Source organism: Opisthocomus hoazin, chromosome W (genome assembly GCF_030867145.1).
Source record: "Opisthocomus hoazin isolate bOpiHoa1 chromosome W, bOpiHoa1.hap1, whole genome shotgun sequence".
NCBI lineage: Eukaryota > Metazoa > Chordata > Aves > Opisthocomiformes > Opisthocomidae > Opisthocomus > Opisthocomus hoazin.
Window position 1 is genome coordinate 28157616 of NC_134453.1, and position 23782 is coordinate 28181397.

At 45.5% G+C, this 23782-nt stretch overlaps 1 protein-coding gene across 1 annotated transcript in view; it reads left to right on the forward strand.

Moving 5' to 3' along the window:
• The window catches only part of LOC142365476 (ran-binding protein 3-like), a 158904-nt gene extending 138581 nt beyond the window's left edge, over nt 1–20323 (forward strand). Inside the window, 9 exon segments of the mRNA XM_075446302.1 lie at nt 5248–5371; nt 8136–8235; nt 10193–10243; nt 10246–10322; nt 12915–12961; nt 12963–13033; nt 13644–13786; nt 18942–19008; nt 20265–20323. Coding sequence (XP_075302417.1) covers nt 5248–5371; nt 8136–8235; nt 10193–10243; nt 10246–10322; nt 12915–12961; nt 12963–13033; nt 13644–13786; nt 18942–19008; nt 20265–20323 — 739 coding nt within the window.
• The last annotated feature ends 3459 nt before the right edge of the window (nt 20324–23782 follow it).

Below are 23782 nucleotides of genomic sequence, written 5' to 3' on the forward strand. Positions count from 1 at the left end.
AAAAATCTCCTGAACCTTCTGTTCCTTTACTCAGGCTTTTACCTCTTCATGTAACTGCGGGTTATCCCTGAGAACTGGGTTTAGACTGTCTACGTCATCCTGATATGGCTGAAAGGCACTATCTTCAGTAATAAAATCCAGCTGTTTGTCCACAAGGAATTCTACTGCAGTAATTGAATTGTACACACTTTTTCCAACCAAGGGCTTGAATGTAAGGAAAATGGTTCTCGCCGCGCCGCTTCCGGGTTGGGCCAGGCCAGGCAGACGTGCCGGAGGCAGGCCCAGGGGGGTCGGGGGAGGAGCAGGCGGTGGAGGAAGGCTCGCTGCCGCCCTTTGTTGGGCTGGTGTGGGCTAGCACACAGCTGGGCCCGCCACGGAGGCCCCGGTGCGTCCTCGCTGCTGGGTCATGGCGCACTGCCGTCATCGCCGCCAGGCCAGGACGCGCCATGCCAAGTCTCCGGGAGCCGAGCGAGGGGAGCCCACCGGCGGGAAGGGACAGCGTGCAGCAGGCGTGGCCCGCGAGGTGGCCGTGTACCCCAGCAGTGTAAGGTTTACTGATCCATCTGATAGTGTAACTGTTGTCGCTGTGGCTAGATCCAGCCCGGCACTGCAGGCTGTGCTACGTGGGAGGCTCTGCACGATTTTACACTGGAGTTCACCCTGCTTTGATCCCAGGTTGGGTATGCCAACTGTTGTAGAGCGACCCTGTTGTACTTTTTCGGTTGCAAGATGAAATAGCAAGATCTCAGCAACTTCCTCTTGTTCAGTTTGTCTCACAACAGCAGTTTGTAACTGATCTTAGAATTGAACATAGGTTCATGTTCCTGAGATCCCTGTCGAATTGATGCAAGAGACGCTTGTTGCCGGCCAAAATCTGGCACCTTTCTCAAGGCCTTGAGAGTTCAATCCGCGGCTTGCGTAAATATTGCTCTTGGCAGTGCTGCTTGCGCTCCCCCCATGGCGTAATTATCTCGACCCAGCAACTCGTTTTCTCCAATACCTAATCCAGCAGCAATATTATCCATAACCCGTACAGTTACAAGTTCCTTATATTCTGATGCCCAGATGGTATATTGTGCAGATGATAGAACCATGCTAAGTACTGATCGCCAGTCAGAAGGGGTCGTGACATAAGATTCTCCTATAGCCTGTATGAGTTTCATAGTAAATGAAGCCTGGAGACCATATTCTCATATGGATTTCTGAACTTCCTTAATAACCTCGTATGATAAGTGAGCATACTCTGGGGGTTGGTTAGGCTTATATACTACAGGCATAGCTTGAAGGACAGAAAGATCTCCTTTGCAGAGCGCATCAATCCTACATTTATCTAACAATGCATTCGACCGTCTGACAACATTCAGTGGTCCCGTACGAGTCAGAGGCGACGTAGGAGCAAAAGGGGGGGGTTAGTAAGTGACAAGCATGATACTGATTTCTCTCATCGTGCCTGTAAAATTTCATCTGCTGTAGGGGCGATGGCTGCCATAACCTTCACCAGAGTTAGTGGTGGGTATAAATCAGGTCCGTCCTCGGTGTTTATTTCTCCGGGATCAAAAGGATCGTCAGGTTCTGGCAGATCTAACCCCCACGTTCCCTGTGTTGGGTTAGGAATTTCATTGTATGCAGGGCTAAATATTTCAAGAGACTGTGGCTCAGTCTGTTCCTGCTTTTGCGAGAATGGAGGAGGGGCAGCCAATGCTTGTAAGATAGTTTCTGTGGGTTTTAGAGCATTTAAAGCTGTATACACTGTTTTCCAAGTCATAATGATTTTGTCAGGGACTTCAAGCCGCAAGTCCTTTTCTGTCTGCAATTCCTCCCCAACCTTTTCCCACAACGAGCTATCATATGAACCTAAGGAAGGGTATTTTTATGTATGTTGCACACTTGGCAGAAGAACTCAGAATTCATGTACCCTTAGTTGAACTACCCTTATTATAATACTACAATCACACCCACTAAGCTGGAGACCCTGGCCCGAGCAAAGACCATTACTCATGGAGCATGCCCAGTGAATTTTAAGAACACTACATCTTTAAACAGACATGAGACATGTAAGGACCAATGGGAAAAGAAAGTGATTAAGTATAACTGTAAAAGTACTGATAACTGTTGCTCGAAATGTATAAACATTTACCGCATGTTAGCCAAAGTGTGCTTGTGCTTGATTTGTGGGAAACTACCAAGCACTCAGGCTTGCAACCCTGAAATCAAGCTACTTGGTGCACGCCCACCACCGGAGGACCGCGACCTCCAGCAGAGACCATTGCTGGTGGTGATATCTTTTCTCTTATTTTTCCTTTTGTTTTCCTCTCTCTATCTCTGATTTTCTAGGCACATAAGGGTAATGCTGCTATAAGTTTGTCAATCTATCTGCTATATTTTGTAGTTTGTTGTAAGTTTTGCCAAATCAATATCCGTTCTAACCCCACTGTGTTAAAAGTTATGTTATTATAAAGTCGAAAAGTTACCATCTTTTGTTATCTCACTGAATTCCAAGTAAAGCTTTGCTTTTAGTCAAGCCTTTTGGGTCATTGTTGTGACTCCTGAGTACCGCGCAGAGAACTGAAAAAGCTCATCTCCCCTTACCCACTGAATGGGATGGGACAGGGGTGGTTGCCCTTGCTCTGGCAACCCCCAGGCCTCATCAGCGTCTCCTGCAAGAGCTGCCGGCTCCTGGCAGGTCTCTGCTTGCCCTGACATTTTCCTGACTCAGCAATCCCCTCCTCCCCGTGCGCCGAGATCTGCTGCTGCGCTGTGGATCGGGCCAGCTCCCAGCTCCCCTCGGTGACTGATATGTGGCTCTGTGGCCTATAAGATACTGCCTGTTAATTGGACTAACACTTGTACATTAGGATGAATTAGTTGTTTTTTTCTTTACATTTCAATACATTCAGACCTCTTCTGGAATGACGGGCACAACTTACCCCAGTGTACCAAACAAAGTATAAAATGCTCTGTGAAAAATCCACTTGTTAAATATTTGACAAACTGGTTTCCACCAGTTTACATGAACATTCCTCCCCTGGCTAGCAGTATCAGAATTATAAAGGGCTGTCATAAATATGTCTAATGAAAGAGATGGGTAATACTATTTCAGCCTTCCAGTTAGAGGTAAAACAAGAATCTCTGGTAGCCCTTCAAAACAGAATGGCATTAAATTATGTGCTCATCACTCAAGAAAGGTACATGTACGGACTACTTGCTGTACAGATGCAGACCAAGATCAGAAAATAGAAATGGATGTACATAAAATTTGAGGTACACTTCAAATACTGCATGAAATGCCTGGAGAAAAACATTTTGACTGATGTGAATGACTCTAAGACATGAAAGGATGGTTAGAAATAAACTGCTTAAAACAACACTGAAATATAATTTGTTGTGATTATTAACTTTGGTGATTATGTATGTGTTAGTTCAGTTGATCTTATGTTGTAGCCAATTGGTATGTAAAAGGATAGAACAAGGCATAACGCAAGCAGAGGCCAGAACAATAATGCTGACTATGTTAGAGGATAAGGAAGAAGAAGAGGAAGAAGTGCTTGGACTAATGACTATAACTAATTATAAAATCTAGAGGCAAGAGCGGATGATGGGACAGTATGGCCCATGCAGTGATCGATCCTGGGCTCCCAGGAATTGTGAGCAGGGCATTTGCAGCCTTTCTACCGTACTCTAGATCTTTAAGAACAAGAGCCTCCTTATCAGAAGGTGCCTGAAATTAAGCTGCAAACAAATGAAGAAGGGAGTAAAGGGAATAAACCTAGGTGAAGCAAAGCAAATGTTTTTGGAAATGGAAATTGGTAGAAAGAAGCATAAAGAAGAATTTGAAAGACTTGCAATGATGAATGTGTGTGAGTAATAACGACTCACAAAAGGCGGAAACGACAGGGAAATTCTAATTTTAACTGCTCAGCAGTGGTAATCTGTGACCGAGGAATGATATGGCAGGGAGGACAAGAAGGCCCAACTACAAGAAGGGGTTAAACTGGCTGGAAGCAGGACTGACAGAGACTGAAGGACTCCCTGTAAGGGAGTGAATTTTCCTTTGGTGATAAGAAACAGCCTCAGCATTGTCTTGTAGTCATCCCGGAATGTGAGAGCTCAGGGGCCCAAGCTCAGGGGCCACCTTTGGGCAGTAGAGCTGTGCTGGGGGACGGTCCCACAGCCAGGCTGAGGTGCCTCATGCGACTGCGCTTGGGATTGGTGCTGATGCAAGTGTGTGTAAGGAATCTGCTTGTGATGCATCTTTGCAGACTCCTTGTAGAACCGCTTACTGCGGTAAGACTCTGCCCAATGCATTGGTCATTAATTTTTTATTTTATATTTAAGCACAAGTGTGTGTTTAATTCGCCTCAAAGGGTACCATAAAAATTCCCCAACATCTCTAAAAACCTCCTCAGAGGTAAGAAGCTAACTGAGAGTAGCTAAACTGAGGGTGACAATGCAAAAAAAAAAATTAATGTTTTTTACCCGGAAAACCTGAGACACTAAGAAGGAAAAAGGGACAGAAGAGAAGAACGACAAGTTTTCTCCTAAATTTGTATCCCCAAACTATAGTTGTCCATTACCAACGGATTGCAAGTATTTTGTTTTCTTCACTTCACATTTTAAGTATATCTATAGAACAGGTCATTGAAAAATGTAAAGAAGATCTTTCTTTCCTGTTTTAGTTATACCTCATCATAAGCCACCTGCTATCATACCTTTACATTTTTGCAGTATTTATGTGAATTGAAAGTGTGTGCATTAGAATACACTGTCTCTCTACCTTTCCAAGGTGTTAGGTAGATGACCAAGGAGTGCCTGTAAGACACTGGGGAGTACATTATTCTGAAGGGTACCAGAGCTACACCAACATGAAGGGATAATTGTTAATTGCTGGTAATCTATTGGTGGAGCAAAAGGAAACAGGGAAACAAATGTAACTCATTAAAGTTTCTGGAGTAATACGCTTCCCTAAGGAGGAGGCTACATGTTGTTTTGCTTGTTGTTCTTTACTTTTAAGTAACATCCTTGAAAGTATTCACGAAATACAGTTTAATACTCTCTGTTCCTTTTGTGAAATGTTATGTAGAAAATATTCTGAGATTTTCTTAAAGATTTTGTCTGATTGCTTAAGTGGTCATTGTTTGTTTGTCTTTAATGTAAGGTGTGGTAAAGTAAATGTATTAACTTATTTATATTCTTTACAAAGTTCTAAATAGTTCTAAAGCACATTCTTACATTATTTTGTTCCCACAGAAGTCAGTTGTTTGAAGACAGAAGTGTACAAAACAGCAATTCTGATTTTGTGTTTGGAGAAAACAAGATTGAGAGAGTTTTGGCAAAATCTGTAAATTCTGGCAGAATTTTTATCGAGTTTGATGTATGTATGAGTATAATTTTCTTTAGAGACTGATTCTTTTTAGTTCCTCCTATTCTTTTAAAGATGTGAATAAATATAATTCTAGTAACTGTTGAGGAGAAAATATCTAAATATTTGCTGTAGGAGGAGTAGACATCCCTATCCTCCCCATCCTAGATAAGTACTATATGGGGTTTGCATGGCAAGGTTTTGGTAGCGGGGGGGCTACAGGGGTGGCTTCTGTGAGAAGCTGCTAGAAGCTTCCCCTGTGCCAAATAGAGCCAGTGTCAGACGGCTTCAAGATGGACCTGCCGCTGGCAAAGGCTCAGCCAATCTGCAATAGTGGTAGCACCTCTGTGATAACATATTTAAGAAGGGGAAAAAAAAAACCCAGCGTAATGGCAGCTTCAGCTGGGGAGAGGAGTGAGACTATGTGAGAGAAACAACCCGGCAGACACCAAGGTCAGGGAAGAAGGAGGGGGAGGAGGTGCTCAAGGTGCCAGAGCAGAGATTCCCTGCAGCCCATGATGAAGACCATGGTGAGGCAGACTGTCCCTCTGCAACCCATGGAGATCCATGATGGAGCAGATATCCACCTGCAGCCCACGGAGGACCTCACACCAGAGCAAGTGGATGTGCCCTGAAGGAGGCTGTGACCCCATGGAGAGTCCGTGCTGGAGCAGGCTCCTGGCAGGACCTGTGGACCCGTGGAGAGAGGAGCCCATGCTGGAGCAGCTTTTATGGCAGGACTTGTGACCCCATGGGGGACCCATGCTGGAGCAGTCTGTTCCTGAAGGACTGCACCCTGCGGAAGGGACCCATGCTCGAGCAGTTCATGAAGAACTGCAGCCCGTGGGAAGGACTCACGTTAGAGAAGTTCATAGAGAAATGTCTCCCGTGGGAGGGACCCCATGCTGGAGCAGGGGAAGAGTGTGAGGAGTCCTCCCCCTGAGGAGGAAGGAGTGGCAGAGACAATGTGTGATGAACTGACCGTAACCCCCATTCCCCATCCCCCTGCACCACTCGGGAGGGAGGAGGACACAGAAATCAGCAGTAAAATTAAGCCCGGGAAGAAAGGAGGGATAGGGGGAAGGTACTTTTAAGATTTGGTTTTATTTCTCATTACCCTACTCTGATTTGATTGCTAATAAATTAAATTAATTTTTTCCCCAAGTCGAGTCTGTTTTGTCTGTGACAGTAATTGGTGAGTGATCTCTCCCTGTCCTTATCTCAACCCACAAGCCTTTCATTACGTTTTCTCTCCCCGGTCCAGCTGAGAAGGGGGAGTGACAGAGCGGCTTTGGTGGGCACCTGGTGTCCAGCCAGGGTCAACCCACCACAAGTGTAATAAGCCAAAGCATATAAGATTTGTTCTCAAACCGGTTGGAAGGTGAAGGAGGCCCCCCCCTTCCCTCTTACCTTGGTATTTGCTGTATTGTTAATGTGCAACCCTTGCATAACCACTTCCTTAATCATTGTCGAAAGAATAAAGTGGGGATTTCTATGTACTGGGTCAACATGACCAAATAAGGAAAGGAACTGATCCACAACGCAGAGGAAGACTACGGCCTTCATCCTCACGACCACCAGAGGGACCAGAGCGACCCCCTAGCAACAGCATGCGCAGCCGCAGAAGGAGACCAAGATGTGCTACGTGGAACCGGAACTACTGAACTATAAAAAGGGACTCTGGGGGAGGTGGGGTGCGGACCGTTGGCGGAGCAAGAGACTCCCCGGCCGCCCAGCGCTGTTTTGCCTGCTTCATCGCTAGCTTAAATAAATTCTATTGCTAATAAATTCACACTTGATTAATTAACAATTGGCTCCTCAATTTGGATTCGTCACGGGAGGCGAGCATCTATAACAACAAGTACTCTAATTACTAACCCATACCAGTATGTATTTCTTCTCTTTCGCTCATTTTTTGACCTGAAAAAGAGTTGTTTCTATATTCCATGTAAAGTGTAACAGCCACAACAGGAGATAAGGGAATGTGGTCCTCACTGTTCTAATACTTTCCATCACAGCTGTTAAGAGATGGGAGAAATTAGTGTGAGAGGAAAATTGGACACCCTTCCTAGATATTGTCCATGTTAAAATATATTATGCATGGTGTGAGGCAGCTTAACAGATCAAGTCCTGAAGGAAACTTAGACCAAAAGCTGGTTCCCAAGATGAGGACTGCACCACTTAAAATGGAAAAGAAGTTCAGTTTTTGGTAGAAGCAGAATGAAAACAGTATGCATATCTGCCAGTGAAAAAGTTTGGCAACCATAGGCCTGGATTATGGCTTGTGACTAGCATTTAGTTATAAGGTAGAAATTGAGCCACTGAGCATTGTCTGAAGTCAGAAACATTTATTTAGACATGCCTAGGAAACTTTATCTGTGAAAACTGAAGGTCATGGACATTTTTAATTCCTCTGAGGTTGTTTGTGGTCCCTGCGAGTTTTAAACTATTCTTCTGCAGCTTAAGTGCTTAAACTGGAAATCAATTTAAGTAACTGGTGCTTAAACATCTAAGTCCTTCAACGGATTTAAATCCTAGTCCAGGATCCTTACAAACAGGTCATTCTTCTTGGTGGAATAATTATGTACTCATTTTATGATAAGAAAATTACTTCCACCGGAGACTGAAATTTTTTCATCAATTTTTACTCTTAATATATTACAATTCCTAATCTTCACTCTAGCGTGCATTAACCGTTTCAATGTTCTGTTTGATGTGAAGTAACATAGCCATTATATCTAAATAGGATTTCTTATTTCCCCTGTTTTTTTTCTAGAGCCCTGAAAAGCATCCCAGGTCATGGAATGAAGCTGATTCATACAAAGGAGAAATAACATCCATGTACATAGAATCTTTTCATGTTTGTCCACAAACAAGTAGCCGTACTTAGCAAACAAGTACAGGTACCTTTATTATTATATGTTTCAATATGTCTTAGAGGATGTCAAATGAGCTCAATAATTTTCATCTATTCTCAAGTTATCTAGTCACTAGTACACTTGCAGTATGTGTCAAAATCTGTGTTCAGAAAGCAGCTACAATTTGGTTTATGATGTTTGGACTGGACTAACTTCAGAATGAATGATCTAAGTTACTCAGGAAATGCTAGAGTTTTAAAGATATGTTTGTTATTTGAAAAAGTGCAGTGAACTTTTTGAATACCTTTCGGACTGCATTTTTTAACTACAATTTTGAGCTATCTACTGTTTGTATTTTGTGACTGCTCATATAAATGACTTTGCATTATTTGTAGCCTAATTGTAGGACTGAAACTTATATACAGACAGATTTCAGGGGCTGTTTGTGACTGTGGTGTGAGCTTTTCTACTAGGCAAGCCTCATAAACCTAGGCTGTGAGGGAACACCAAATAGGGCCCTATCTAGAGCTCTCACCAAATTTTGCACCCACTCTACTAATGGATATATTGGATCCTCTTACTTTGTATGAACATTCTTACAAGTAAAAAAAAAAATCAAAGCTTATGAAAAGTGTATATAGATTACGCAAATATACATAATTTTGTAATACATGTTCCTTTTAAATCTTGTCCTTTCATGTTCCTGTCAAATATTCTGACACCAACTTGGGTGGGAGTGTCGATCGGCTCGAGGGAAAGAAGTCTCTGCAGAGGGATCTGGACAGGCTGGATCAATGGGCCAAGGCCAAATGTATGAGGTTCAACAAGACCAAGTGCTGGGACCTGCACAACAACCAATCCCATGCAATGCTACAGGCTTGGGGAAGAGTGGCTGGAAAGCTGCCTGGAGGAAAAAGATTTTGGGGTGTTGACTGACAGCCGGCTGAACATGAGCCAGCAGTGTGCCCAGGTGGCCAAGACGACCAACGGCATCCTGGCTTGTGTCAGGAATAGTGTGGCCAGCAGGAGTAGGGAGGTGATCATGCCCCTGTACTCGGCACTGGTGAGGCCTCACCTGGAGTACTGTGTTCAGGTTTGGGCCCCTCACTACAAGAAAGACAATGAGGTGCTGGAGTATGTCCAAAGAAGGGCAATGAGGCTGGTGAGGAGTCTAGAGCACAAGTCTTATGAGGAGCAGCTGAGGGAGCTGGGGCTGTTTAGTGTGGAGAAGAGGAGGCTGAAGGGAGACCTTATCGCTCTCTACAACTACCTGAAAGGAGGTTGTAGTGAGGCAGGTGTTGGTCTCTTCTCCCAGGTAACTAGCAATAGGAGGAGAGGCAGTGGCCTCCAGTTGCGTCAGGGGAGGTTTAGATTGGATATTAGGAAAAATTTCTTTAATGAAAGAGTGGTCAGGCATTGGAACAGGCTCCCCAGGGAGGTGGTGGAGTCACCATCCCTGGAGGTGTTCAAAAACCATGTAGATGTGGCACTTTGGGATATGGTTTAGTAGGCATGGTGGTGTTGGGTTGATGGTTGGACTTGATGATCTTAGAGGTCTTTTCCAACCTATGATTCTATGATTCATTGTATATGTATTAATATTCTGAATATTGAGACACATGTCTTTCATTATTTATTAATCTGCACAGCAATATCACAGACCAGTTTCATTTGGAAAATCAACTTCTAATTATTTAGGACTTGTTCCTGCAAGTTGTCCCTTGGTGCAAACCTGTACAACTGCAGAGTCCTGTTCAATTCAAAATGAGCCTAAACAGGTGAGACATTTTGCAGTATTCCAGCCTTTTTCTTTTTGTCCTCTATTTACTGATTTGGCCAAAAACTTATTAATAACACTAAATGATATCAGGCACCACAGGGATAACTGAAGTCACAGTCCATCCTATGTGCTAGTTTTGTTGTCCTAAAAATATTCTCTGTACAGAGAGGTTTTCCTTTTTTTTTTTCCCTACAGAAACATCTTTGTTGAGAAATGCAACACTAATCAAATCAGCAGCTGCTTGTATTTCAAGCCAGTGGAGAAAATTCTGTTAGATAAAGTTGAAGTTATAACTGGAGAAGAATCAAAACACAATGTATTACAAGTGTGTATTCCATAAAGCCTTGATGATGAGCAGCTTTGTTGTTGATCTATTACAGACTGCAGCGATTTGAATATCACTTCAGTTCATATTTTAAATGCCCATTTTTTTAAGATATGCCTCTGCTAACTCATTTTTCTGTAGGCTGATATTTTCTTTTTCATGTTATTTGTTCATTTAATAGTACCGTTCAGTAAGTGACTGCTTCAAAACTCCATTCTACGGCTGTATTTTATAAGCATATACACAGTATACCAGCAGTAACTAAAACTTCAAAATTGGAAGTGATTTGAGTAAAGATTTTTTTATGACAAAATTTTTGGTAAAAAAGCAATGTGTTATCAAAGTAATTTTACAATTCATCTAAAATACTAATTAGTTTTCTGGCCCAGCAAGACGTATCTTGCTATTCTTCATCTTCAAACGGTAATTTTCTCAGAAAATAGCAATGATCACAGAATCACAGAATGGTAGGGGTTGGAAGGGACCTCTGTGGGTCATCCAGTCCAACCCCCCTGCCGAAGCAGGGTCACCTACAGCAGGCTGCACAGGACCTTGTCCAGGCAGGTCTTGAATATCTCCAGAGAAGGAGACTCCACAACCTCTCTGGGCAGCCTGTTCCAGGGCTCTGTCACCCTCAGAGGGAAGAAGTTCTTCCTCATGTTCAGACGGAACTTCCCATGCTTCAGTTTGTGCCCGTTGCCCCTTGTCCTGTCGCTGGGCACCACTGAAAAGAGTCTGGCCCCATCCTCCTGACACCCACCCTTCAGATATTTATAAGCATTTATTAGGTCCCCTCGCAGCCTTCTCTTCTTCAGGCTGAACAATCCCAGCTCCCTCAGCCTCTCCTCGTAGGAGAGATGTTCCAGTCCCCTCACCATCCTTATAGCCCTCCGCTGGACTCTCTCCAGTAGCTCTTCATCTTTCTTGAACTGGGGAGCCCAGAACTGGACACAGTACTCCAGATCGGGCCTCACCAGGGCAGAGTAGAGGGGAAGGAGAACCTCCCTCGACCTGCTGGCCACACTCCTCCTGATGCACCCCAGGATCCCATTGGCCTTCATGGCAACCAGGGCACACTGCTGGTTCATGGTCAACCTGTCATCCACCAGGACACCCAGGTCCCTCTCCGCAGAGCTGCTCTCCAGCAGGTCCGCCCCAAGCCTGTACTGGTGCATGGGGTTGTTCCTCCCCAGGTGCAGGACCCTGCACTTGCCCTTGTTGAACTTCATCAGGTTGCTCTCTGCCAACTCTCCAGCCTGTCCAGGTCACGCTGAATGGCAGCACAGCCTTCCGGTGTGTCTACCACACCTCCCAGTTTGGTGTCATCAGCAAACTTGCTGAGGGTACACTCTAACTCTTCATCCAGGTCGTTGATGAAGAAGTTAAACAAGACTGGGCCCAGTACCGACCCTTGGGGAACCCCACTAGTTACATGCCTCCAACTAGACTCAGTGCCACTGACAACAACCCTCTGAGCTCTGCCATTCAGCCAGTTCTCAATCCACCTCACTGACCACTCATGATGTACGTGATTTAAAAAATCTTGAAATTGAAAGTTACATAATTTTATCACTGTTTAAATCTTCTGTCTTGTCAGTACATGGAAGTTTTACCCTCCTTGGAGTAGTACTCTCTTAGTAGTTGTTCTGATATTCTGGTATCCTGGGCTGCATAACGTTTTTAATGAGTGAGGTAATAAGATTGTAGAATATTTGCAACAAATTCAGCTGTGTTAGTTGATATCACAGATTAAGACTTAATGAAGATGCAGTAATTGAAAAAGTGTTGTGGTTTAACCCCAGATGACAGTTAAGTACCACACAGCCATTCGCTCACTCCCTGCATGGTGGGATGCGGGAGAGAATCAGAAGGGTAAAAGTGAGAAAACTATTGGGTTGAGATAAAGACAGTTTAATAGGGAAAGCAAAAGCCACGCACACAAACAAAGCAAAACAAGGAATTCATTCACTACTTCCCATCGGTAGGCAGGCGTTCACCCATCTCCATTAAAGCTGGGCTCCATTATGCGTAGCGGTTACTTGGGAAGACAAATGCCATTGCTCTGAATGTCCTCCCCTTCCTTCTTCTTCCCCCAGCTTTATATGCTGAGCATGACATCATATGACATGGACTATCCCTTTGGTCATTTGGGGTCAGCTGTCCCGTCTGTGTCCCCTCCCAACTTATTGGACACCCCTAGCCTACTCATTGGTGGGGTGGTATGAGAAGCAGGAAAGGCCTTAACGCTGTGTAAGCACTGCTCAACTAATACATCCCTGTATTATCAACACTGTTTTCAGTAAAAATCCCAAACATAGCCCCATACTAGCTACTATCATGAAAATTAACTCTATTCCAGCCAAAACCAGCACAGAACTGGGATTCATGCTGAGTGTTTTCCATGACTAGCAGATAGTTTAGCACAGATCTGGGATTCATTTCATAATGGTGATATATCTATATATCTATCTTTGTATACATGCATACAGATGTATTTAAAGCTGTATCAAAAGGTTTAAAAATATAAACAAAGTTTTAGAACCAATAAAAGTAACATTGGCTGGCAATTTCCATCATATATTTCTCTTTCAGATCAACTGTAAGCTCTTTGCATTTAATAAGCTTTCTTTAACCTGGATTGAGAGGCAGAGGATCCCTGAGGCTTAATGACACTTCTAGCAATAAACGTGGAATGTTGCAATCAAGGCTAAGTAAGAATTAAATAACAAAATAATACATACAGAAAACACTATATAACTTGTACTGTTGCTAGCCAGAATCAGTTTATCTCAGAATATTTAAAACTGAGTAGCTAGTTTTATTTAAATCAAGTTGCTGAGAATCTTTTTAACATTACCTGGTAAAGGTAGCTGCATTATGGACTGAGGCACTGGGCGTTTTTGACTCAGTTTGTACACTCATGCTTGCGTATGTTGTTAGGTTCTGTGTGTTTCTACTGTAATGTATCTTTAGCTCAGTCACCAGTCTGAGAGTTTGCTCTTTGTTGATTCTGCTTTTCCAGAAGCACTGTTTCAAGTCACTTCTGGAATGTTGTTTTTACTGTGCTGTCATTTTTTTGCGCTGCATTGCACAGTTTCAGCAGATTATTTGCTTTATATGCCAGATATGTTGTAAGAAATTAATATATTTTGGTATTTTTTTTAAATAATTTAAAAACTTAATATCTCACAATGTCAGATTTTAGACCAAATTATAAAGAATAATTAATGAAAGTATTAGTTGTATGCAAGTGTTGGAGAAAACTGCTGCGGTAAAAATGAAGATATTTCCAATGACATCATATAAACCTTCTTGTTTTAGTTATGCGAAATCAAGGCAACTTGAGACTGATTCTTGACACCCGACTCTGGGATCGAATGGTGATAAAAAGAGCAAACAGAAAGAGCCTGTGCTTCGCTGCAACAGACCAAGAGGACCACTCTGTTCAAGTATTTCTAATTCAGGTAAGCAAGAGGAAAAAAACCTCACCCAAATCCCCATGTCATCTAGGATTCTGAAGACTTGTTGAGGCTTTGGTTTTAGCAAATGGCCTTTTATGCCCTGTCAGGCTATGCTTAGCTTAGCTGTTACGTGGCTTTTATTGTGAAATGCAGTAGAAGTGCTATCCCTTAGTATTTCAAAAAAAGGTGTGAATATATGATATGGTCTTAGGACATTTCCGGACTCTGGTTCACATACCACTGATGGAATGAATATCGTTCCAGAGTCGTATGCAGCAATTACTGTTTCTTACAGAAGCAACACTGTGAGAATTTCTATATGAGTAATTACATATTCATCAGTTACTTCAGTACAAGGCATCAGCTTTCTACCACAGTTCTGGACATAGTGCTTGCAATAATACATTCAGTGTAGGATCTCCATTTCTCAGTTGAGAGAGAACACAGATTTTGCTGTGTCACCTCGTGTAAGACAATAGTCTTGGGAATCGTGGTTTTCTCCAGCCAGGGCTGATAAGTTGAGGATTGAAATATGGTGGACTTATTTGCAAATAAGTAGCACATATGGGATTGAGGTCTTGGGTTGGGAAATGAGAGCATCCACGTGAGTTTAAGGATGTCTCCAGTTTCTCCAGTAGGTCCTTTCTGGGAAGGATTCAGACTCCAGGGCAAGAAAAATAAATCACCACTTACTTATAGGAAGTGTCACACATCGTACACAAGCAAAACACCATGCACTGTATATGCAAGTACTATAAGTCTATCACTTCCAAACAGCGATTGACTTACTGTCACTGTGCGATGCAGCTGGTCTGCATGTGAGAATTAGAAATGTCCTTTATTTCCAGATGTGCTGCACAGTTTTTCTAGCATTGTCATGGTTTAAAGCAGGGTGTCAATAAACTGAGTGACAAATGCTCTCTATTAACCCCCACCCTCCCACTAGAGGAAGGGAAAGGGAGGAAAAGGGAGACTTACAAATTGAATATAAAAAGTTTTACTAATAACACTAATAATACTAATAATAAGAAAAATAATGTAAAATATACAAAACCGATACTGAGTTTCCTGGAGTTGGGTGCCAGGGGTGCTGGCATCCCGCCAGCAGCTGCCAGGCAGTCACCAGGAAGTCCCGGACTGGACTTCGCAGTGGGCAGGAACTGGACTCAGGAATGCACAGATAGGAATCTGGATCAGGATCGCAGGTAGAACAACAAGCAGAGTCCTCTTCAGAAGGCGGCCATGGACAAAGAGAGCGAGACCCTCGTGACCCCCCAGCTTTAAACTGAGTATGACATGTATGGCATGGAATACCTCGTTGGTCAATATTGGGTCACCTGTCCTGTTCGGCCCTCCCCGCAAGTACGACCCCTTCCAGACCCCTTCCGACTCCTCACTTGTGGGACCTAAGAGATCTGTCAGTGACCTTGGCTGCTATAGTGATAATTATAAACAGGGGCATTTATCTGCATTCCTTTCCTACCGTTAGCTCAGTAAGACTATAAACATTAGGTGTTATCAGCTATGGAGCGGACAGTGTCTGTAAAATATGCAGCCAGCTTCAGAAAAATGCAGTTAATTAGAAGAACATAGCTGTAAGGAAGATTCACTAAAAAAAAATCAGTTCTGTTTTAACCAAAACTAGGACAAGCATATAGAGATGTAAACATTCCTTAAATTCTGTCCTGGCACTTCTGGACAGTAAAAAAAGACATGTATTGGGAAATCAAGATATATGAGTGTGGCAAAGGTTGCAGGAAGCTGGTTCTACAGTCGTCACTAAGGTGGCTGGTATCCAGCCAAACTAACACTGAGAACCTTGAGTGTGGAAGGAAACATAGTCAATACGTAAGACACCCAGCAGGCATCACCAAAACCTGAATGACTGATACATTTGGTTTAGGGATATCATCCAAAGGGTTTCTCATGAGTGAGGGAGAAGAGTCATATGATGCTGAATACAAAGGAGGCAGTCCACAAGACTCCATTAAGTTGGTCCTGTGGTACTCACCCAGGTTTGCACGGAGCATTGACCCTGCTCCCTCCCTTCATGCTTGTTTCTTCCTCCTCACTTCCAGTGGCATTGGAATTTGTACAGCTATAAGTGAGGCAGATAAGAGAACCGATTTGGGGGTTTTTGCTTGAGGGTAGGAAGGCTCTGCAGAGGGATCTGGACAGACTGAATCGATGGGCCGAGGCCAACTGTATGAGGTTCCACAAGGGTGTGCTGGGTCCTTCACTTGGGGCACAACAACCCCATGCAACGCTACAGGCTTGGGGAAGAGTGGCTGGAAAGCTGCCTGGTGGAAAAGAACCTGGGGGTGTTGATTGACAGCCAGCTGAACATGAGCCAGCAGTGTGCCCAGGTGGCCAAGAAGTCCAATGGCATCCTGGCTTGTATCAGGAATAGTGTGGCCAGCAGGAGTAGGGAAGAGATCATGCCACTGTACTCAGCACTGGTGAGGCCGCACCTGGAGTACTGTGTTCATGTTTGGGCCTCTTACTACAAGAAAGACATGGAGTTGCTGGAGCATGTCCAGAGAAGAGCAATGAGGCTGTTGAGGAGTCTAGAGCACAAGTCTTATTAGGAGCAGCTGAGGGAGCTGGAGATGTTCAGTCTGGAGAAGAGGAGGCTGAGGGGAGACCTTATCCCTGTCTACAACTACCTGAATGGAAGTTGTAGTGAGGTGGGCGTCAGTTGCTTTTCCCAGGTAGCAAGTGATAGGACAAGAGGAAATGGCCTCAATTTGCATCAGGGGAGGTTTAGATTGGATATTAGGAAAAATTCTCCACCGAAAGGGTTGTCAAGCATTGGGATAGGCTTCCCAGGGAAGTGGTTGAGTCACCATCCCTGGAGGTATTTAAAAGATGTGTTGACGTGGCACTTATGGACATGGTTTAGTAATGGGCTTGGCAGTGTTAGGTTAATGGCTGGACTCAATGATCTTAAAGGTATTTTCCAACCTAAATGATTCTATGATACTAATTTCTCTAATTCCTTTTTTTTAGCCTTTTATTACATTTTTTACTGTTGTTTTTAGATTATACTCCACTATCTCCTCAGGTGGCTGTTACGGTTTTGCTGCAACCGGCAACAAAAGGGCCACGCGGTCGCCCCTCCCCCTGCCGGGGTGCGGAGAATGGAAAGAAACAGGCAGAAACTGGTGGGTCGGGATAAGGGCAGTTCAACAGAACAGCAAACAAAGGGAACAGGAACAACAATGATACAGATAAGGAGAAAACACAACACAAACCGCACGACCCAGAGAGCCGCTCTCCTGCACTGCCACTGCCACGTGCTCCCAAGCCACGAGTGAGTTCCCGCCCCCCAGCTCCCCCCCACCGGAACCCAGCATGACAGCACATGGTATGGAATACCCTGCTCTGTTTGGCCAGGTGGGGGCAGCCCGCCTGGCTGTGTCTCCTCCTGGCTCCTGGTGAAAATTAACCCTGTCCTGGTCAAACCCAGGACATTATCCACCCCTTATTCTATACCATCTACGTCATGCCCAGGTCCCCCATTGTCCAGTTGATCACCACCACTTCTCCTGTCTCCAGATATCATTCCCTTAGTCTATGGATCATCACTCTAAAGTGTCTGTTGAGTTAATTTAATCCATGACTTCGGGCTCCATCTGTCGTAATGGTCTTCCGTGGCAGGGGAGGTGATGTGTGGTGATGGGCGGTCGCTTGCTGCATCCGGAGCTCACGGCTGATGTATCTGGTGCGGCCCCTGCCCACAGTCTGCAGGAGATGTTGATCTTGATGAAGTTGATGGGTGCCAGTTGTTGAAAACCAGGTCCAGTCCCATCATCGCTGTGCTCTGCTAGGTTTTCATCAAAAAGTCCATCTTTCCTTAATCTGGACAATTCTTACTATGCTACTACTGGTATAACATACAACAATTATAACAGTGATAACAGACAGTGACAGGGTTATTTAACAACTAACTTCATACAATTTGTTTATGGACTATTCTCCCCCAAAATCAAATCCCCATGAGGTACACATCGGACTTCCCCATCCTTTCACATTACCCACCAAGTACACCCAGGTCCTTGAGCAAAAGCAATCCCCCGGACGGGCCTGCCTTTGCCCGAGGCAGGACTGACCCAAACCGTCTTCCCTAACATGTTCCGCATGTGCACTATAGGGACTTTATCCCCTTCTACGGGGCAGTGAGGTTTTGACTGGGCAGGACCAGCCCGGTTGGTGGATCTTCTGGTATTAACCAACCAGGTGGCCTTTCTAAATGAGTATCCCGACTTTTGAAAGTCCCGCCCCCCATTGCTCTCAAAGTGGTTTTTAGCAGCCCATTGTACCATTCGATCTTTCCAGAGGCTGGTGCATGGTGGGGGATGTGATACACCCACTCAATACCGTGTTCTTTGGCCCAGGTGTCTAGGAGGCTGTTAAGAAAGTGAGTCCCGTTGTCCGACTCAATTCTTTCGGGAGTGCCATGTCGCCACAGGACTTGCTTTTCAAGGCCCAGGATGGTATTCCGGGTGGTGGCATGGGGCACAGGGTAGGTTTCCAGCCGTCCGGTGGCGGCCTCCACCATTGTGAGCACGTAGCACTTGCCTTGGCAGGTTTGTGGCAGTGTGATGTAGTCAATCTGCCAAGCCTCCCCATATTTATATTTTAGCCATCGTCCTCCATACCACTGAGGCTTTACCTGCTTGGCTTGCTTGATTGCAGCGCATGTTTCACATTCATGGATGACCTGTGCGATGGTGTCCATGGTCAAGTCCACCCCTCGGTCATGAGCCCATCTGTATGTCGCGTCTCTTCCTTGGTGGCCTGAGGTGTCATGGGCCCACCCAGCTATAAAGAGTTCACCCTTATGTTGCCAGTCCAGATCCACCTGTGATACTTCAATCTTGGCAGCCTGATCCACCTGGTGGTTGTTTTGATGTTCTTCAGTGGCCCGACTCTTAGGGACGTGGGCGTCTACATGACGCACTTTTACAACCAGCTTCTCTAGCTGGGAAGCCATATCTTGCCACAACGGGGCAGCCCAGATGGGTTTGCCTCTGCGCTGCCAGTTGTTCTTCTTCCATTGCTGCAGCCACCCCCACAGGGCATTGGCCACCATCCATGAGTCAGTATAGAGGTAAAGTACTGGCCATCTTTCTCAATCAGCAATGTCTAAAGCCAGCTGGATGGCTTTCACCTCTGCATACTGGCTCAACTCACCTTCTTCAGCAGCTTCAGCAACTTGTCATGTAGGACTCCATACAGCAGCCTTCCACCTCCGCTGCTTTCCCACAATGCGACAGGAGCCATCCATGAACAGGGAATATTGCTTCTCATTTGCTGGTAGAATATTATATGGTGAGGCCTCTTCAGCACGCGTTGCCTCCTTCTCTGGTAATTTTCAGAAGTTTTTGCCTTCTGGCCAGTCCATGCTTACTTCCAGAATTCCTCTGTGACTGGGGTTTCCCATTCGGGCGCGCTGTGTGATCAACATCACCCACCTACTCCACGTAGCATTGGTGGCATGATGTGTAGAGGGGACCCTCTGAACATCCAGCCCAGGACCGGCAGTCAGGATGCTAAGAGGAGCTGTGCTTCAGTGCCAACCACTTCCGAAGCAGCTCGAATGCCTTCATATGCTGCCAGAATCTCTTTTTCAGTAGGAGTATAGCGGGCCTCGGATCTTTTATATCCCCGGCTCCAAAACCCCAGGGGTCGACCTCGAGTCTCCCCTGGTGCTTTCTGCCAGAGGCTCCAGGTTGGTCCATTCTCCCCGGCTGCGGTGTAGAGCATATTTTTAACATCATGCCCTGACTGGATGGGTCCAAGGGCTACGGCATGAACTATTTCTTGTTTAATTTGTTCAAAGGCTTGTTGTTGCTCAGGGCCCCATTCAAAATCATTCTTCTTCCGGGTCACTTGACAGAGAGGGCTTAAAATCTGGCTGTAATTTGGGATGTGCATCCTCCAAAAACCCACACCTAAGAAGGCTTGTGTTTCCTTTTTGCTGGTTGGTGGAGACATAGCTGCTATTTTGTTGATGACATCCATTGGGATTTGACAGCGCCCATCCTGCCATTTTATCCCCAAAAACTGGATCTCTTGCGCAGGTCCCTTGACTTTACTTCACTTAATGGTGAACCAGCTTTCAGAAGGATTTGTATTATTTTCTCCTTTTTTCAAAAACTTCTTCCATTGTATTGCCCCGCACAATGATGTCATCGATGTACTGCAGATGTTCAGGGGCATCACCCTTTTCCAGTGCAGTCTGGATTAGTCCATGGCAAATGGTGGGACTGTGTGTCCACCCCTGGGGCAGTCGATTCCAGGTGTACTGGATGCCCCTCCAAGTGAAAGCAAACTGATACCTGAATTTTGCTGCCACAGCAATAAAAAAACCTCACATTGGAAATGTCTGTTGTAGCATGCCACTTGACGGCCTTGGACTCCAGTTCATATTGAAGTTCTAACATGTCTGGTACAGCAGCAGTGTGACTTCGTTCAGGCCTCGATAGTCTACTGTTAAACTGCACCTTCCATCAGGATTTTGCACTGGCCATATAGGGCTATTAAAAGGTGAGTGAGTCTTGTTGATGACTCCTTGGCTCTCCAGTTATTGAATCAACTCATGAATGGGGACCGAGAACTCTCGGTTTGTGCAATATTGCTGTTGATGAACCATCCTGTTAGCAATTGGCACTTGCTGTTCTTCAATGCACAGCAATCCCACAACAAAGGGATCTTCTGAGAGACCAGGCAGGGTAGAGAGCTGTTTGATCTTCTCTGTGTCCACAGTGGCCACACCAAATGCCCATCGGTACCCCTTTGGGTCCTTGAAGTACCCTCTCCTGAGGTAATCTATGCCAAGAATACAAGGGGTCTCTGGACCGGTCACGATGGGGTGCTTTTCCCACTTGTCCCCTGTCAAACTCAGTACAGACAAGTCTTGGCATCCCCCTGTCACTCCAGAGATCCAGATGGGTTCTGAGCCCCTATACCCTGATGGCACCAGTGTACACTGTGCACCAGTGTCTAGCAAAGCTTTATACTTCTGTGGGTCTGATGTGCCAGGCCATCGAATCCACACAGTCTAGTACACCCGGTCATCCCTTTCCTACTTCTGGCCAAAGGCAGGGACCCTCTATTCCTGTCCCTGGTCAGAATATTCACTGTCTGACCCTTGCAGTGGAAGACCAGAAGTCCCCTCACCAGGATCAAGGGAGGTGATTTCAGTTCTTCTGTGTCTGGGAGATCGCTGATTGCCGCCTTGTGTCTCAGCAGCAACTATGCTGACAGCCTTCTTGGGTGGTCCCTTCTTAACAACTGTCTTCCCTCTCAGTTCATGCACACGGGCTTCCAGCTTAAAGGTGGGTTCACCATCCCACCTCCTCATATCCTCCCCCTGCTCACGCAGGAAGAACCAGAGTGCACCATGCAGCATGTGTCTGGGGCTCCCTTTCCCTCTGACCGGGCCAGGAGAGGACCGATTTCTTGGGGCATCCCCGACACCCGAGGCTCTGTCCCATAGGGATAAGGAGGCGCAGAGATTTTCTTCCAAGTTTTGGAGCCAAGAAGACACTCTCTCCACAGTTGGTGTATCCATACCTGGGCAGTACATTGCTGCCAAGCTGTCAGAATATGATGCTGGAGCACCTTGAATCACCTTCCTCCACATGGCCCTTGTACACAGGACATCCTCTGGATCTTTGGAAACCTCATCATCATCAAGATCACCGTAGATGACTTCAAGCACCACTAATTCTCTCAGGTACTGGCTGCCTTCACCTGCAGTAGTCCACTTTTCTGGGGAGTTGGCAAGATCTTCCTTGAATGGGTATCTTGCCCTCACACTTGAGAAGAGCTGTCTCCAGAGACTGCAAATTGCTGCCTCTTTTCCAAGTCCTCTCTCAATTCCCTTGTTTCTAGCAAGGGATCCCAGCTGTTGGGCTTCTTTCCCTTCCATTTGCTGACTGTCAGCCCCATTATCCCAGCATCGGAGCAGCCAGGCAGCAATCCACCCACCTGGCTGGCGGCTGTAATCTTTTCGCATGTCTCGAAGTTCTGCTGAGGTCAGGGACTGGGTAATTTCCTCTTCCTGTTTGAGCTCTCTCACTTCTTCCTCCAGTTCCCTTGTCGAAGGACCAGCTTCTTGATCAGAACTTTCCTTTTCTTCCTCCTCTCTTACTAAACGACGATATGGACCCGTTGCTCTCCTTGTCCGCTGTTTTTTTTTTTTTCACTAGTGGGGCAATTACTGTAGTTGTCATTGTTTGGGTCCCTACCTCAAATCTATTGTTCTCAGATGCAGTCTGGGTCCCTGCCTCAGCCACAGTCTTCTGAGAGTAATGAACTGTGGCTTGATAGGCACAGGCCAGACCCCAGTACAGTGCTAGAAGCTGCTGGTTCTCATCAGGGTAAACAAGGCACCCTTCTATCAGGTGGCGCATCAGTTTGCCCGGGTTTTTTGCTTGTTCAGGTGTAAAATCCCAGGCTATGGGAGGTGATAACCTTCCTAGGAACCTGCCCAGATCCTTCCACACACCCTGCCATGCAGGGACTGACTGTTTCAGGGAACGTTTCAGTATCGCCTCACCCAGAATCTGTTTTCTCTTACACCAGGACAAGACCCCATTCCACAAAACCCATAATATTCTAACAGTATTAACTAGTAGTATTAAACAGCTCATGTAAGGGTGGACAAGGACCTCGGGAGCCTGCATAATAAAACCTCCCACAGAAATCCCAGGAAGGGAAGGGGAGATGTATTTCCTCATCCTCTCCACAAGATAGCTTCTGCAGTACAGCAAGACCAGCAATGCCAGGACAAAGCACATGACCATTTTTTGTACTAACACGCTCCCAAGTTCCTTTATTTGCCCTACAAAATAGCTCCTCCAGCAAAGTAAATCTGTCAATGCCAGGCCAAATCACAAAGCCATTATTTGTATTAACATGTTTCCCAGCTCAGCAAAATAAAGAGATAAGCAGTGCAGCCAACAAACTCTGTGACCTACACAGGAGCTTGCCACTTAAGAACTACTGTAGCTACATCACATTTAATGCAAAACTGCCTTTGTTTTGAGCCCTATGTTGGGCACCAAATAGACTGTCATGGTTTAGCCTCATTGTTGTCCCAAAAGTGGGTTCATTTACCCGGTGTGCAGTACGCCAACATGCACACAGAGCAGAGGTGTTATCTTCATTGCATATTTGCACAGATATGAGTGCTAGGTGATGTATGACCTAATTCTGGCATGCCACAAGGACGGGATGCCATCCAGAGGGACCTGAACAAGCTTCAGAAGTGGGCCTGTGTAAACCTCATGAAGTTTAACGAGGCCAAGTGCAAGGTCCTGCACCTGGGTTGGGGCAACCCCTGCTATCAGTATAGGCTGGGGGAGGAAGGGATTGAGAGCAGCCCTTCCGAGAAGTACTTGGGGGTACTGGTGGATGAAAAGCTGGACATGAGCCGACAATGTGCGCTCGCAGCCCAGAAGGCCAACCGTATCCTGGCCTGCATCAAAAGAAGCATGGCCAGCAGGTCGAGAGAGGTGATTCTGCCCCTCTACTCTGCTCTGGTGAGACCCCATCTGGAGTACTGCATCCAGCTCTGGAGCCCTCAGCACAAGAAGGACATGGAACTGTTGGAGCGGGTCCAAAGGAGGGCTACAAAAATGATCCGAGGGCTGGAGCACCTCTCCTATGAGGACAGGCTGAGAGAGTTGGGCTTGTTCAGCCTGGAGAAGAGAAGGCTGCGGGGAGACCTGATTGCAGCTTTTCAGTACTTAAAGGGAGCCTATAGGAAAGATGGGGACAATCTTTTTAGTAGAGACAGCAGTGACAGGGCGAGGGGTAATGGTTTTAAACTAAAACAGGGTAGGTTTAGGCTAGATATAAGAAAGAAATTCTTTACAATGAGGGTGGTGAAACACTGGAACGGGTTGCCCAGAGAGGCAGTGGAGGCCCCATCCCTAGAAACATTCAAGACCAGGTTGGACAGGGCTCTGAGCAACCTGACCTAGT